The following is a 16,008-nucleotide window of genomic DNA, read 5'->3' as shown; positions in this document are numbered from 1 at the left end:
CCAGGAGATAAATGTATTGTATTCTACTGGACCAGATCTGTTTAAGATTTGATAGCACGATAAGTGTATTCAATTATAGCATCCAAGGAGAATAGAGCTTCCATGGTCAAGTGTTTTGGGAAAGCATGAGACAGAGTTAGACAGGTTTCCTTCCTGCAGGATGTCTCGGTCTTTGACAGGTTCACAGGCACTGAGAACCCTCAGGAGGGAGACACAGCACGCACTTGAACAGGGAGAGGGGGCTGCTCTGTGTAAACACACTCCACACACAAAGTTAGCTGAAGCCGTGACTACGGATTCTGTTCAAGCGGAGAAATGGGCACTTCAACAAAAGGACTCAAGGCATATCCAGAAGAAGGGGGTTCTTCTAGGAAAAAAACGATATGTTTTATTCTCCAAATACTGGAAGTAACCAAGTGACTGACCCTCACTTGAATTTGATAGTTCTACCGAATTCAAGATTCTCATCTTTGAAGATGCATGATGGATGCTAAAAAACAATAAAATAACAGCTGGTACTTCTATGGGCCAAAGGCACGCAGAGATGGCCACCGCCTCTGCTAAAAGTGAATGAGACATCCCTCAAAAAATTAAATATAAAAACTTACCATATGACCCAGCAATTCCACGTCTGAGTATATACCCCAAAAAGTGAAAGCAGAGACTCCAACAGATATTTGTACACCCATGGTCATTACAGAATTATTCACAATAACCTGAAGGTGGAAACAACCCAAATGCCCATGGACAGATGCATGGATTAACATAATGGTATATGCATACAATGAAGTATCATTTAGTCTTAAAAAGGGCATCCTGACACATGCTACGACACGGATGAACCTTCAAGACATTATGCTAAGTGAAATAAACCAGACACAAAAAGACAAATACTGTATGATTCTACTTACATGAAGTATCTAGAACAGGCAAATTCATATAGACAGAAAGCCGAACGGTGGTTACCAGGGGCTGGGGGGCAGGGAGGAATGGCAAGCTATTGTTAAGGGGTGCAGAGTTTCTGTTTGGGATAATGAAAACGTTCTGGAGTTGGATATAGATGATGATTGCATGACAGTGCAAATGTAGGTAATGCCAGTGAAACACATGCTTCAAATGGTTAAAATGGCAAATTTTATGTTATGTATATTTTAGCACAATTAAAAAAAAAAAGCCAATGAGCTGCTCCCCCACCCCCTTCACGGCCCATGGCAGTTTTCTTTCACAACAGCTTCCACTTTTCTTGCTTAGGGTGAAGGCCTGCCTGGGGCTCTGCCGCAGCCCATCAAATCATCCAGGCACCGGTGATACGTACTCTCCGATTTAGACCCACACAGGACCACACAAACCTGCACACAGAGATGGAAGGCACAGCCCACCCCAGCCCTGACTTGTTATGAGACCACGAGATAGGAAGTGCTTAAGTTTCACATCTGTTATGTGATCCTCCCTAAAACACACTTGGGAAAGGTCAATAGTTCCCCTCTCCCACAAGCATTTTTCTACAACACCACTGTCCAATGGGACCTTCTGTGATGAGGAAAATGCTCTCTTCACTGTGCCTGTTGAGCACTTGAAACGTGCAAATAGGGAACTAGCTTTATTTGATCGCATTTTAACTAGCTTAAATGTAAATAGCCACTTGTGGTTAGTGGCTACCATACTGGACATAGTAGTTTTAGAACTTTTACAAAGAAGCCGAAGTGACAGACCGGTATCTCTTGGGTGGCGATGCAAAAACAACTGAGTGGTAGAGATCAGAAAGTCAGAAGAGGTGGTGGGGACGGGGTATCGTCTGTTTACTCCATAAACCCTCTTATTGGAGATGTGTATAGCCTTTATCAAACCTATGAAAAGAACCTTAGTTAAAATGATATACTGAGAAATGATCTATTCAAGACCAGGCCGAGGTCAAGCAGAGGAGGTACATGGTGCAATAAAAAATTCTGGGCAATCTGGACCCAGAGCAAGAACAGGTGAAGTGCCTGTTGCATACCTCTGAAAGCCCAAGATTTCTGACTGAACCTTCACACCCAACCAGAAGAAAGGTCCTGTTAGGAGATGATGGCTTGTCACGCACGCACACCACACCACCCCAGAGATGCAAAGCCATAGCATACCAATTTTTCAGAGCTGACACCAGCAGGCAGGAGGCTACAGTTGTGCCTAATGGCAAAAGGGACATTGAAGTGTTCAGAGAAGCATTTGTTCAAACTCCAATTTCAATGGAGAACGAGAAAATCGAGTGGTCAAGGCGTTCCAGGTGAAGTGGGCTCCTGAACAACTTTTTAAAAAGATGTTGTTTTAAAGAGTGGTCGGAAATGTCAAGACTGTTTTCTGCCAGCTCAGCTACGACTTGTTTGAACAAGCCTGACACCCCACCCCCCTTCCAGCTGGTGAGGATTTTCTCTGCAGAAAACAGATCAGTGTACCTTGGACAAAGGATGAATGGTGATAAACCTGGCTGACTACTTCAGGATGGTGTGACAGGTGTGTCAAAGAAACTCCTGGTTTACCTTCCCATATGCTTCCAGGTTTAGGGTAGGCACTGTTACTCTTTTGACCAGTGGAGAAACCAAGACACAAGGACTCCCAGGTAATCACTGTCTCGAAAACAATACTTATGAACGTCACCCAAAGTGCTAGAGGCCTGTCACATAGACCCAAAAGGGATGGTAAGGGAAAGAGCCAAACAACAGTCCACTCCACACCTGGAGAAACTCTTGTCAACCAAAGGTATTGATTTTAAGGCTGGGTTTTATGGCAACACATATTACAATGAACTTAGAGACCTAGAGTTCCATTCCAGCAACGAAGGAAAACCCTGATCTCCGAATGCTTGTGCATTATGGGATAAAATCTGTCACACTGGTGGTAGAGCACAGCCCCACCATCAATGTGTGTTGGGGACAGGAATTAAAGTGTGCAAAAGAACAATGGGACATTTCTAAGAAGCGCGCACACACGTAACACACCAATCCCCACCCTTGGCCGAGAATGGAGCCACTTGGGAAGCATTAAACAATCGGAGGTCTGGGGTGCTGAAGGCATGGGTCTGGGATACAGTCTGGGCATCAGGAGTTTTAGAAGCTCCCCAGGTGATTCGAATGTGTAGTCAGTGTGGGGACCCACTGCTGTAAGGGACATGCAGAAGTGAAAAAGTCAAAGTTGGGTCACTGGTGGGGAGAGGGGCTCAGCATCGTCTGGGTTATAGGCTGTTTCTTGAGTCATCTGATGTTGAAGGAGACTGGAGCATAATAAACGGGTGTAAATGACCGTGGCCTCTGGTTTACTATCTGTAAAAGAGTACAATGCTGCCCACTCTCCCCTCCCCCAAAGGCCAGGCAGTGACTTTGTCGAAAGAGTCAGAGGGTGCTAGGAGGGGGAGGAACCGGTGCAGGCAGGAGTGGGGTGGAGGTGAAGAGGGCACCTGCCTCACCTGCGTCGTAGAAGGCGTCGAGCACGGCCGTTTCTCCGAAGTCGAGCTCCCCGAAGGGCACAGAGGTGAGGTGGGCGCCCTCAGCCTCGCAGGCCCGCAGCAGGCACTGTCGCGCCCCCACCTCCGGGCCACCGGCCGCGCCGCCCTGAGGGCTCTCGCTGCACACGTATACTGCCCGCAGAGCCCGCCGCGGCCCGCCCTCACCCCCAGCGCTCTCGGCCGACGCCTCGGGCTCCCCCGGCCCCGCCAGCCCCGCCGCGCCCTCGCCCCCGGACGGCAGCGGGCACTGTGGGGACTCGGCCGCCGCCCCAAGCGCCCCAGCCGGGGGAATCCCACCGCTGCTCTCCATGTGGCCGCTCCGCGCTAGTGCCTGGCGGCTGCGCTCCACTAAAAGGCCACAGGCAGTCCCGGCACCTGCTCCTGGGGCGCGGTTGGAGAGCTGAGGGCCAGCGCGTGCCGGAGGTCCCGCAGCGGGCAGGTGACAGCGGGACCCCTGGGTTGCGAGCGGAAGCTCCAGCCCCACGGCCCCTGAGCGCCCTTTGAAGGCCTGGGAGAGAGGCGGGGGCTAAGAACGTCAGAGGGAGCGGAGGGCGCGGGGAGGTCTGGGAGGGGCGGAGGGGCAGGAGCCGGCAGGGTGCCCCCTGCCGCCTCCCCCAGGCAGCGCCCCAGGGGGGCGGATTCGTGAATTTCAGGATTTTGTGGTTGCCATCTCGCCAGCCTGACCCACTTTTGTTTTTCTCAAAACAATTTGAGGCTTTTCAAACAGAGTAAAAAAATCTCGCAAAGCGCCGGTTGGGTGTAAACTATTCAATTCCAAACTAAATAGAGATGTAGTTTTAATCCAGAATGGAGTTGAGAAGGTGCTTACTGAAAAGGCCTCTGATTTTGCACTCCTTATCCTCAGTTGCTAACAGCATGGCCCTCCTGAGCAGTCCCGGAGACCTGCTCCTCCTTTCACTGTGAGCTTGACAAAGCACCGGGATGGAACAGCAACACATTTTAGTTGCTTGGAAAATAGACTCCACACAGGCTGTCTGTCCCACCTATGAAATGCTATGAACTCACAGGAATCTTTACTCTGGATCTTACCCACCTCACAATCATAGGCCCACCTAGTAAAAAGTAGTATTACCACTGCAGGTAGTACTTATATTTAAAGATAGGATGCACTGGATATTGTCACAAGGTTTTTAGTTTTTCATATTAAATAAGTTTTATTGAGATATGATTCACAAACCATCCAATTCATCCATTTAAGTGGTTTCTAGTATATTCAGAGTTCAGCGGCCATCACAATCAGTTCTAGAACATTTTCATCACCTGCCCCCCAAAAACGTAGTACCCATTAGTAGTCACTTTCCACGCTCCCTACCCCCAAAACCCCTCAGCCCTAGGCAACCGTCAATCTACATTCTGTCTCTATAGATTTGCCTATTCTGAACATTTCATATACATGGAACCATACAATGTGTGGACAGAGGTTTTCCTTTGTCATTGGGTATATACCTAAGAATAGGATTTTTGGGTCATATGGCAATTCTATGTTTAGCCTTCGGAGAAAATGCCACTGTTTTCCAAAGTGGCTCCACCATTTTACATTCCACCAGCAGTGCACAAGGGTTCCAATTTCTCCACAGCCTCACCAACACTTGTTATTGTCTTTTTTATTATAGCCACCCTAGTGGGTGTGAAGTGGTATCTGTGATTTTGCTTTGCATTTCCCTGATGATTAATGCTATTGAGCATCTTGTCATGGGCTTATTTGCTATTTGCATAACTTCTAAATGTCCATTCGGATCCTTTGCCCATTTTTAAACTGGGTATTTGTCTTTTGCTTATTGAGTTGTATAAGTTCTTTATATATTGTGGATACGAGTCTCTTATCAGCCACGTGATTTACAAATATTAGTATTTTCTCCCAATCTGTGTACTGTCTTTTCACTTTCTTGATGGTATCCTTCGCAGCACATCACAAGCCATTTTGACACAATCCAGATAGGATTTACCTTATAAAACAACATTTGGCTTTTCTTCATGGTTTGATGATGATACAGTCCATTCCTCCACCCCACTCCCGCGAAAAGCAGAAATTGCCAGTATAAATCTTTGAAGAAATCCTGCCCTAATTCGAGTCCTGGTAGAAATTAGGAACTTCACAAATGACATTAAATGTGTACCCTCTTTTGTGGCCAATGAATGGAAAATGGGCTCTGAGGACATCTGTAAAATCACACAGACCAGAACTGGGAAGAGGAAAGCTGGGAAAACTTGCAATACCTCTGTTCTAAGATTTGTTTTAAATATGATGCTATTATACAAAGGACACATTTTCTTTGTAACCTTGTGATGCATAATAATAGTAATTCTTCTAATGTGCCTGTTCGTCAGAGATTATTCCGATGAGTGGCACAGCCTTCAGAAGGGCAAACATGCCCACTTCACAGCGCTTGCCAGTGTCTTGCTGTTACCCCCACTTAAATCATCCCGTGTTCCTTCCATCTTTCATTAGGGACCGCTGACTAAATAAGACATACAGGAGCTGTGAGTTCTCTTGAATAATATCCTCTTCTAAACACAAATCCTGCTGAATAAAGAGCCCAGCATTTACCCAGCTAACAAGCACATTCCCTGTAGGTGGCGTTGGCACACACAGCCCACCTTCTCCTTGTCTCCAGTAGTAATTTGCACACCTGAGACAGGCCCCAGCCCCTTCTCTCTTTGTCCTTCCTACCCCGCTGTAGCCCCACTGAGGAGAAAATTGCCAAATGCTGGATTAGTCTTTTCTGTTTAGTTGAACAATTGTTCTGTTCTAACCCCTTACTAAGCGCACTTCCTGGAACCACTTTGCCCCAACAAAGAGGTGTCATTTGGACTAGAACAGTGGATTGATCATTAGAGTAGAGGCACTGTAGCTACAGAGCAAGACTAAATGTAGGCATTTTCCTTTATTTTCCTTCAGGCTGGTTATTCATACCAACTGTGGTCAAACTAGTTAGTTCTTTAACTCATTCAACCTTGTAAAAAATATTTTAGTTGCCATTTGAGTATTGCTTAGTTACTTTTTTTATTGTACCTAAGGGCCAAGAGCAAATAGTGACAAAAGAGAAACAACCACGTTGCACAATATTATATGTATTTGGTAGAAAATCTTTAACATATATTGCGGGTCAACAAGGATTTATTGAGCATCTATTATGTGTCAGGCACTGTCTTGGTGCTGAGGCTATCATAGTGAACAACACAGCCAAAGTCCCTGCTGTCATGTTTGATACAGATACTGAGAGAGAGAGAGAGAGAGAGAGAGAGAGAGAGAGAGAGAGAGAGAGAGAGAGAGAGAGCTATAGACGATGTACCTGTGTATAGATGCTATAAGTATTGTATAGACATAGATTATTGTAATATGCCATAAAATACAAGAAAAACAAATAGGATGGATGGAACTCATCAGAACTATTAAGCATAGATTGTACATGAAGTACTAGCTTATGAAATACAAGTGAAACTCATAGGATGTTTTAAATATACATAATGAGTAAGCAAGTACTCGTAGCTTGTGAGAAAAAGGTGGACTTCAGAAAATGTCTTAAAAATTGTAAGTTATTTTCCTCTAAGACACACTAGAGATGGAATACATGATGGAACAAGCAAGAGTGTTACTTATAGATAGGTAGGGATGGAAAGACCACAAGTCATTAGGCATGAATACGCAATCTCTGAACTGACAGTTCTGTCACCCCTAAATCAACCACCCACTGGTGACACCCAGTAGGGGCCCATTCTTGTCCCACATGTACCTTCTACCTTCTTGAACATATGGAATATAGTTAAAATACTGTTGGAACGTCCTTGTCTTCTAATACTATTATCTTTTTTATTCCTGGATATTTTTATTGATTTTTCTCCTGATTGTGGGTCATATTTTCCTGCTGCTTTGCATGCCTGCCCTCTCTGATGAGGTGACATCTGAGCAGTGACTAGCCAGAAGGAAGAGATCCAGACCTGACCACCGGCAAGGTTTAGGAGAATACAACTTTAGAGGCAGATGGGTGGTTAGTCATGTTTGTATACTAATGTTGATTCAACTATGTTTATAACCAGGTAAAAAATATTTTTGCTAAAAATCTCAGGTAATTCACACTCACACTCCACTGCTAGGAATTATCTTAAGGATAAATTAGAAATGGGGACATAGATTTATGCCCAAAGATGTTCATCACAGCTTTATAATATTAAAAAAAATTAGAATTAGCCAAAATGCCCTTCTTTCCATGACCTCCCCACCCTCAAGGCTCCATTGCCACCTCTCCTCTGCAATTTCAAAGCCCCTGGACTTCTCTCTGTGCTCTTGTTTTCAGATTGTGGAAGACTTGCCTGCTTACCTGTCTTCTTCCCCCCATTTGCGCTCCATGAGGACAGGAGCACGTTGCATTCAGCACCTATCATGGTGTCCGGCACATCGTAAGAAACATATTCAAGAAAGACTGGTTAAATGCTCTCTGGCATATCTGTAGGCAGAATATTATGCAGCCATTACAAATCATGTTTGTGAAAAAAATCAACGACAAAGAAATGATCATAGTAAGCATAAAAAGCAGACTACAAAACTATATACACAGAATAACCTCCATTATGAGACACCAAAATAATTAAAGGCTATATCTGAATGAGATTAGGATAATTTCTGCCTGTCTCTTCATCATTTTTAGTTTCTACTTTGGGTATGATATTATTAGGTCGGTGCAAAAGTAATTGCGGTTTTTGCAATTACTTTTAACCTTTTAAACCGCAATTATTTTTGCACTAACCTAATAGCTTCATAATCAGAAAAATATATATAAATTAGTTAAAAATACTTAAGGTGACTGGGTTCTACATTGGAGTCCACAGTCTTAACCCTGATTCTCCAAACCTTAGGAGATTCGTTGGTAGGACTCTTGTCAACAGGCACCCGCTTAGCGCGTGGAGGGCCCCCCTCACCTCGAAGGCCCGCACCCTCAGCTCCACGTCCATTTCACCTTCCTCACCTCCTCCCTCCCAGAATCTCAGCACTACATTCCTTTAAAAGTAGGTCAGTTCTACCTCCAGGCCTAAAGTTCCCTCTGAGTCTTCTCCCTCTCTCAATCCATGTCTTTTTCCTTATTCCGTTTTCACTTCCTCCAAGGAGTCTTCCCGTATTGAGAGCAAACGAGAACATTTCTTAAGCAGCTCCTGGGACCCACGCAGGGGGATTGGTGGGCATTTCATACAAGTGTCCAGTCCGTGTTCACCTACCTCCCTTGAGTATTCAACAGCAGAGCTTCAGCCCCAGCCAAGCGCTCAGTTCTCTCAGATTGAGATTCAGGCTAGGAAATAATCATGAAGCTTGAAGAGAATCCACCCCATTTCTCCTACGACATCTGTTTTTCTTTTGGGGAATAATAACCTTGGAAATGTTATTGATCTCTTCATGGTTTTTCTCTTTGGCTTCAGGGTGGTCTTATCAGCTTGGTTAGTTTAAAAATTGGTTTGTAAACCCCTCAAAACTTTGTTTTTAATTAATAGAAACTATAATGAAGTTTTGCATTTCCAAGGCACTTTTCCATCAAAGAGCTCAAGGCTTGCCAACAAATCTTAGTTTTCTGGAGAACTACTAGTAACATTCTACAGGGGTGAAAGGGAAGGGAGGCATTCAGGACTTAAATACATCGCTGTGTCTGCATAATGTAACTAAACGTCTTACCACTTAATGAGAACTGCCGCATGAAACTGGTTTTCCAGGAATTCAACTCTTCTTTTATTCAGTGTTTTTCTCTTTCTGTTTGTTTTCCTCAGAAAATTCTAGCTACAACCTATTAGGTTACCTTGTTCTGTTGTTTGCTTGAAATATTTTTACCACCTGTTGCTCCAACAAGAAGAAAGGAATAGCCTAGTTTACTGTGGATTCTGAATTCACAAACATGATGAGCACACACTGTCATATACAGAAAGGGGCTGCCCCCCCCACAGCCCCTCCAATTTGGAATCAATTAAAAAGGCATGAAATAAAACCACCCTCAGGGACCTGCATCTACTTCATGGATCCTCCTGGGCTTCAGGGGCCGCCTTCTACTCCACGTGTTGGGAAACCAAGCTTCAGTGACCCAGGGACAGAATTAGGAGTGACAGTGATGGGTCACCACCTTATGATACATGACCCCCTTCTCTGTCCTTACACCACGATGAATATTTATTTTTGGCTGGGAAAGAGTTTTCTCTGTGTTGGCCATTGTGTTCCCTCATTAGAGCTAATTTTAGGAATGGTGTCTTCTTCCCCAGGCTTAGGTCATAATCGCCATGCCTTCCTTCTCTCTGTCGGGATCAGCCATGCTGAACACCGATCACCCATGCACATGTTGCTTTGTTACAGTTCTCATTTGTATAAAACCAAAGAAAGCAAGCTTTTCACCAAGCCTTCTGCATGCTAAAACATCCTGAGATTAATTTGTGCTAAAATAACTAGAGGACTAAAACCTAATCTAATACAAAAACGGAGACCATGATGACCTCAGGTTATAATACAAAGGCCTTTATAGGACCTAGGGATTATTTTTATACAGACTGTGGCAACTGTGAGCAATAAATTATACACCCTGTGGTTTTTCCCATCAAGGAACTGGTTATGAAAGGAAATAAAACCCCACCATTAGTAACCAAAGACACACACGTGGTAATAGATACAGGCTGTCTTTATGGGAGAAAACAAATCATGTACTTGAGTATGCTGTCTAGAGGGCTCTGTATAAATAAAAGTGGCTTTACACAATTATTTGAATGATAACTTAATAATTTTTACATTAAAAAAGAATTTAGACCTAACTAGAGTTTTCTGCTTAAATATGAATGTAACATTCAACAATTTAAAAATGGAATTCACAGCCACAAATTTTAATGAATTATTTCTGTTCACTTCGGAAAGATAGGTGTGTGTGTGGGCTGCAGTATATCCCAGGTCCTCTGAAGACATTTCTATAAGAGTAATCAAATTGTGTAAAATGGACAAAAATGGTTTGAATTCCAAGAAATCATTCCTCTTGGACCAGGACAACTTTGACCAAAAATATTTTCACAAAATTTCATTTTAATCATCTTCATTACAAAGCACAATACTTAATTAAGACTTTTCTAAATACAACTTTAGAAAATGAAGCAAAAAAAATAATCTCCATAGATGCTGGTTGAGTCCATGCTAAATGCAAAATAATTGTTTCAAAAGTGATACTTTCAAGCTTTTCAATATTCTTGACGGGTCCATTTTGTAAAGCGTAAAGATGGTGGCTGTTCAGGCAGTGGCGGGTCCAGTTCCATGATGTAGAATCTTCTTGCTGGTTAGCCCAAGGGGCAGTAATGAAGCTGGATACCCCAACTTCTCCTTCTAGAATTGCTTCTCCCTCTCCTTCTACAAAGAAAGCCAGTGGCCTCTACAAAGGGAAGGTGACAGCCCTCTACATTCCAGGTCACCAGTGCCCCACAAGGGCACTCCAACCTCTTAATTTAGTTATTAACAATCCTAGTCTGTATACACATTATATAAAACTATATCATTAGGGATTTTCATGATGAATAAATGAGAAATCCAAACGTCAAAGAATCCAATCCTCATTCTTATATTAGGTGGTGGAAAATCTCTGAAGCCTTCAAGTTTAACACAGAAACGCTTAAAACAGTCAAGGGGTACGGGAATGTTTTATGCTGCCCTTGGAAACTTGGCGCTCGTGGCCCCAAGCACACTGAGAGCAAGGCTGCTGAAAAGGCAATATGCCAGACATGGGAATGAAGGATGGGAGGTTTCTTTCTTTATACACTCCCTTCCCTTAACTCCCTTCCTTAACCCTGGAAGAACAGGTGTCTGGGCTCTATAAATACTCTGGAGGAAGTAGCAGCCTCAAGCAGCAAAGCTGAGTATATAGGCAAGAGAAAGGGAGAAAGAGAAAGGAAGAGACATTTGCTTATACTACTTCCAATGATCAATAATATGTGGTGATATTTTTTTTTTTTTTGCATCACTCCTTCAGTATTATCAGCTCTTATTCTTCGTGGTTGTGCAAATCTATTAATGTTTAGTAGTTCACTCTAAAACTCAGGAAATAGACAAAGCAGCTTTTTTTTTAGAAACACATAAAACATCTTCAGGGGCCATTAAGGGACCACCCCACCCCCACCCCAATCCCCAAACAATCTTGCAATACAGTATGCCCCTTATTTCAGCTAAGGATGAGAAAACAGTTATATAGTCTAAGGCTGAACTGTTCATTTGCTACAAAGATAAAGCGGACAAGCAAACACCAGTTTCCTTGGGATGGAAAAAGCAATTCCATAAATGCCAGAAAGATCCAATGGCTATACTTTAACAAGAGCCTCCCCCCGCCCCATTCCCTGGGACCTGAGGAAGGGGTTACAAGAGAGTGAGGCAAATGACATTATGTGACTAGTTTAAACGATAACACACACGGATAACCCAGTGCAGGAAATAATACAACTTCCCCCCCTTGTTTTCATTTGCATTTTACTTTATTTATTTTTGCTTTAATAACGCATATTCTGTTCACGCAAAAGGTGCAAAGGACAGGAAGCAGGGGTTTTACTTGGCTGATGAAAAATCAAGCAGGGGTGACATTTCTAGTTGCATGAACAACCTAAAACTAGGAGAACTTAAAAGTCGCAGCTGGTACCACAGAGCACGCGCAGCTTCACAGCCGTCTCCTCTGAGGACCTTTGGCTAGGGGATAGAAGCTGTGAAGACAGTGGCCTCTAGTGGACTTTGATAAGCGGCTAAAAAAAACCCAAACTTTTTAAATTTATTTTTTTTATTTTTTTGAATCATGGTAGCTGCATCACAAAAGCTCCAATCAAGAGGATGGTAAAAAGAAGGCACAGATCATTGCAAATACCAGATTTTCTCTTTCTCTTTTTGTAAATATACCATCATATATAAGCTAAAATTGATCTCAGGATGGTGGGGTTTGCTGGCAAGGGAAGAATGGGTTGGACCTAAAATTGCATATGTAATAGACTCCTAGAGGGGACATAAAGCGAGGCAGCTTTCCACCTGCAGCAAAAGAACGGGACGCTCGCTCCGGACTATGTGTAATACAAATACTGGGGGAATCTGTGACAAAACACGATTAAAAAAATCATAAAATTATAAAGCTTGTAAACGAATAATCTGAAATTACATTTTATTAATGGAAAATATCATCAAAATAGTACCACTATGGACTAAACTGCCTGAGTTTTCGTTTCACATGAGATCTCATAGTAAAAAAAGCCTTTAGCACAATTTGCTCTGTGTAAGTCACAACCAGTGCCAGACCCAGGACTAGACCATGGGGTAGTCTCCTCTTGGATGGAATTTGTGTTGTGCTATCAAGACTTTTGTGCTAATCTTTCAAACAGGGACATATTGAGGCAAATCTTTAATCTTTTGGCACAAGGTTATTTTGGCTGGGGCGGACAATTTGAGTCTTAGACTCAGGATGAATAATGCAACATTTCATTTATCAAGTATTCATTTTGATTGAAGAGCTTTCTTTATGTCATTAACTTCCATCTATAAAGGAAAAAGAAGAGCCAACAAAATCATAATGAATTGGCTGGTTTGACAGAAACTAAAAGATAACCAACCTGGTTGAAAGAAAACAATCAACCTGACAATTTTAAGGGCCAAATGGGTAAAATGACATCTGAATTTAAAGTTGGTAACAATGCCACAAATGACATAAACCCAAAAGAACAGGCACACAGATGCAATGCACTAGGAAACGGAGGCTGTTTTAATTCTCACGCTACCAGTACCCAAAATTTGTCAAAAGCAGCAATTGTTCCAGTTTCCTGGCGAGAAGGCAGAGCAGGCTGTCGTGACACACTGGACCACCTGGCAGTGTTGGATGGCAGCTGTGGTTGGGCCCAGGGTGGGGGGGTGTCTCTCAGCACCCCCACAGTGATGACAAGCAGTTACCTATCCTTTCTTTAAACAGCATGGGTCCTAATTACCGCCTAGGGCACCAACTGGGTGAAAGCTGGAAGTCTCCCTTTGGCCATTTGGTAATGGTGAGTTGGATCAGAGGCTAGAGGGGGACAGGGCTCTGATGCCCGGGCAGGACTGACGTGGGCATCAGGAAGAAGTAAGAAGATGACGACCAAGTGCTGAATGAGGCCTCTGGAAACAGGGGGGTGGAGGTGGGGAGGGGAACTTCCCCAGAGGATATGTTTCAGGTAAATTCCAAATGAGAAACCCAAGTGGGAGCACATTCAGTAATGTCTCTCTTCCCCAAAACTTCCTGGATCCCAGGAGAGGATGTGAAGAGAGCCTATCCAGTTCTAAGAAAAGTGCCATAGGAAGCACGCCTCAATCTGCAGAGAAGTAACAATCGTTTAGTTTCAAAATAAAGCCCTGATGCTGCCCCCCTATCCCCAACTGAACCTCTCACCAGGCAATAGGACCGCAAGGGACCCACCTGCAGTCGAAGCCGGATTTTCTTCTCTTCATCCAACTCCGACAGCAACTGCTTAATCTCTCGTCTGAAAAGCAAACAACAATGAAATTGAACAAAAGCCCAGACTTGCCCAATAAGAGATAAGAAGCCTCTTATCACTACAAAACCCATCTGACCCTTTTAAAAAGAAAATGTGGACAGAACATTATATTTTCTTTGCATTGTTATTGCTTAAAATTTGCCAGAGACAGACAGGCTTGCCATTATTTCTGAGCTTCCAAAATATGTAGCCATCAAATAGCAGGTCTGAAATGACCTTTACAGTCCCTCAGTCCAAGCTTTTCCTGAAAGGAGAAGATGGGGAAACTGGGACCTTAGAGAGGTGACCTGACTTGTTCAATGACTAGACTCCAGGTGTGCAGGCTCATATTCTGTCTTCCCTCTCTGCCATCTTGACCGGAAACTATCCTTTTATTATAGAATCGAAGTCTTTTAAATGTACTTACATAATCATTTTCATTGTAGACATTTTTCTCATTCCATATATAGTTCCTTTATTTTCCCAGAGTTTTAAATTAATAAAAGGTTACCGGTATGTTTTCATGGATTCTCACAAAATCCTACAAATAGTAATATCTGAAAACTTAAGAGGTAAAATAATTGAACTAATGATATGGTAATCAAGTCATGGAGAAAGTGGACATGAGTTAGGACACGCAGTCTGATGCTCTTTCCAATCTTAAGTAGTGAAGTGAAACAAAACTACTCATCTTGCAAACTCAGGGCTCTATACTTAGGACACTGCAACCATCCCAGCTCCGGTCAGAGAGCTGTACTCCATTTTCAGGTATCAAATATCCACTATACATATGTACTTTTACAAACTGGATTGGAAAAGCAAAAAAACAAGGATGCAGCAACAGCACAACAAATAAGGCAGAAGTTATACTGCATTTGCTCACTTCAGATCAGCACCAATGATGGTCCCTAGACTTGGGCCACTGTCCCAACACTGTTGTCAACATGTTGGGTTCTCTGACATTGACCCGGGTGATTCAATTACAGGCAGACCTCGGAGATACTGTGGGTTCAGTTCCAGACCACCGCAATAAAGCGCGTCATGATCTTTTTGCTGGGGGACGGTCTTGCCTTCAATTTGGAAAGCATACAATTTCCATGAAGCACAATAAAGCGAGGTATGCCTGTATTTATTCAAGCATGCTCTATACACCACTACCTCAGTGGGCACCACTTAGGGCTTAGGAAAGAAGTAGAAGGTGAGGTCCTAGGCAAACAGAACGACTCCAGGAAGCCTATGGCAAGCAAAGTCTTGAGTGGTCCACTTGGGGGAGTTAGTTGCAGAAGGCGGTGCAAAGAAAATCACTAAGTCTTGAACCAGTAGAAAAGGGCATAAGTCCACGAGGAGGAAGGAAGATGGGAGGACTGAGGGAGGAGAGCCAGGGCAGAAGCAGGGAGGTGAGAACCACCACATTTGGGGATGAGGGGAGTCGGCAGACTTGAGAAAGAAGTGACACAAAGGCTGAGAAAGAAGTGACATGAAGAGCTAGGGTGGTGACCCAGTGACCCTGGGCAGGAAGGGCCAGGCTGAGGAAGGCTGCTTAAGACATGCCTTGGAGAGGGGCCACTGTGACGCGTTGATTCAAGACACTGGCTGGGGAAGGACAACTCTGGCCAACCGCTCCCAGGCTTCACAGTGGAGAGAGGAACGTGGGGTGAAGCAGCCCCAAAGCACTGGTGATTCTGCACTCAGATTTCAGACAATCAAGAAGGTTCGAGGCAGAGGGCCCCAAAGGCTGAAGCCCTGGATCCAGGCCCGTCTGACTCAATTTCTGAACAGGTCAGCCTGTTCAGAAGGCTGAGAACCAGTGCTCTGGGATGTTCTGTGGTGTGGGGTCACTGTCTAGGCAGGGGACTAATGTCACCTGAACATGGAAGGGGCCTTTAGGTACCCAAACCTGTACTATGCAGAGCCAGATAGCAGCTGGGGAATTTAAGCAGTTAGGAGCAGCACGGCTGGCCCTGGGAGACCTTCTCTAGTTCCATTCTGCCAGTCCGCATATTTATCTGACGGGCCCCTTCCAGGTAGGTGGTAAGTCT

General features: G+C 43.9%; 2 protein-coding genes across 10 annotated transcripts in view; both read right to left on the bottom strand.

Annotated features, from left to right (window-relative positions):
- Window positions 1–3,929, bottom strand: part of MAP3K15 (mitogen-activated protein kinase kinase kinase 15) — a 120,626-nt gene extending 116,697 nt beyond the window's left edge. For all 3 annotated transcript variants that reach the window (XM_033106905.1, XM_033106889.1, XM_033106897.1), the window contains exon 1: window positions 3,440–3,929. In XM_033106905.1, coding sequence (XP_032962796.1) covers window positions 3,440–3,788 — 349 coding nt within the window. In that variant the 5' untranslated portion in view covers window positions 3,789–3,929. The remainder of the gene's footprint in view (window positions 1–3,439) is intronic.
- Window positions 3,930–11,941: 8,012 nt separating this feature from the next.
- The window catches only part of SH3KBP1 (SH3 domain containing kinase binding protein 1), a 322,980-nt gene continuing 318,913 nt past the window's right edge, over window positions 11,942–16,008 (bottom strand). For 6 of the 7 annotated variants that reach the window (XM_033112681.1, XM_033112673.1, XM_033112686.1 and 3 more), the window contains 2 exons: window positions 13,912–13,975; window positions 11,947–13,004 (listed from right to left, as the gene is read on the bottom strand). In XM_033112681.1, coding sequence (XP_032968572.1) covers window positions 12,963–13,004; window positions 13,912–13,975 — 106 coding nt within the window. In that variant the 3' untranslated portion in view covers window positions 11,947–12,962. Of the gene's footprint in view, window positions 13,005–13,911; window positions 13,976–16,008 lie in introns of all 7 variants that reach the window. The other variant, XM_033112693.1, reaches the window with a different exon arrangement.

This window comes from Rhinolophus ferrumequinum, chromosome X (assembly GCF_004115265.2).
Source record: "Rhinolophus ferrumequinum isolate MPI-CBG mRhiFer1 chromosome X, mRhiFer1_v1.p, whole genome shotgun sequence".
Lineage (NCBI taxonomy): Eukaryota > Metazoa > Chordata > Mammalia > Chiroptera > Rhinolophidae > Rhinolophus > Rhinolophus ferrumequinum.
Note: the sequence above shows the minus strand (reverse complement) of the source record. Positions and strands in the feature narration are given on the sequence as shown.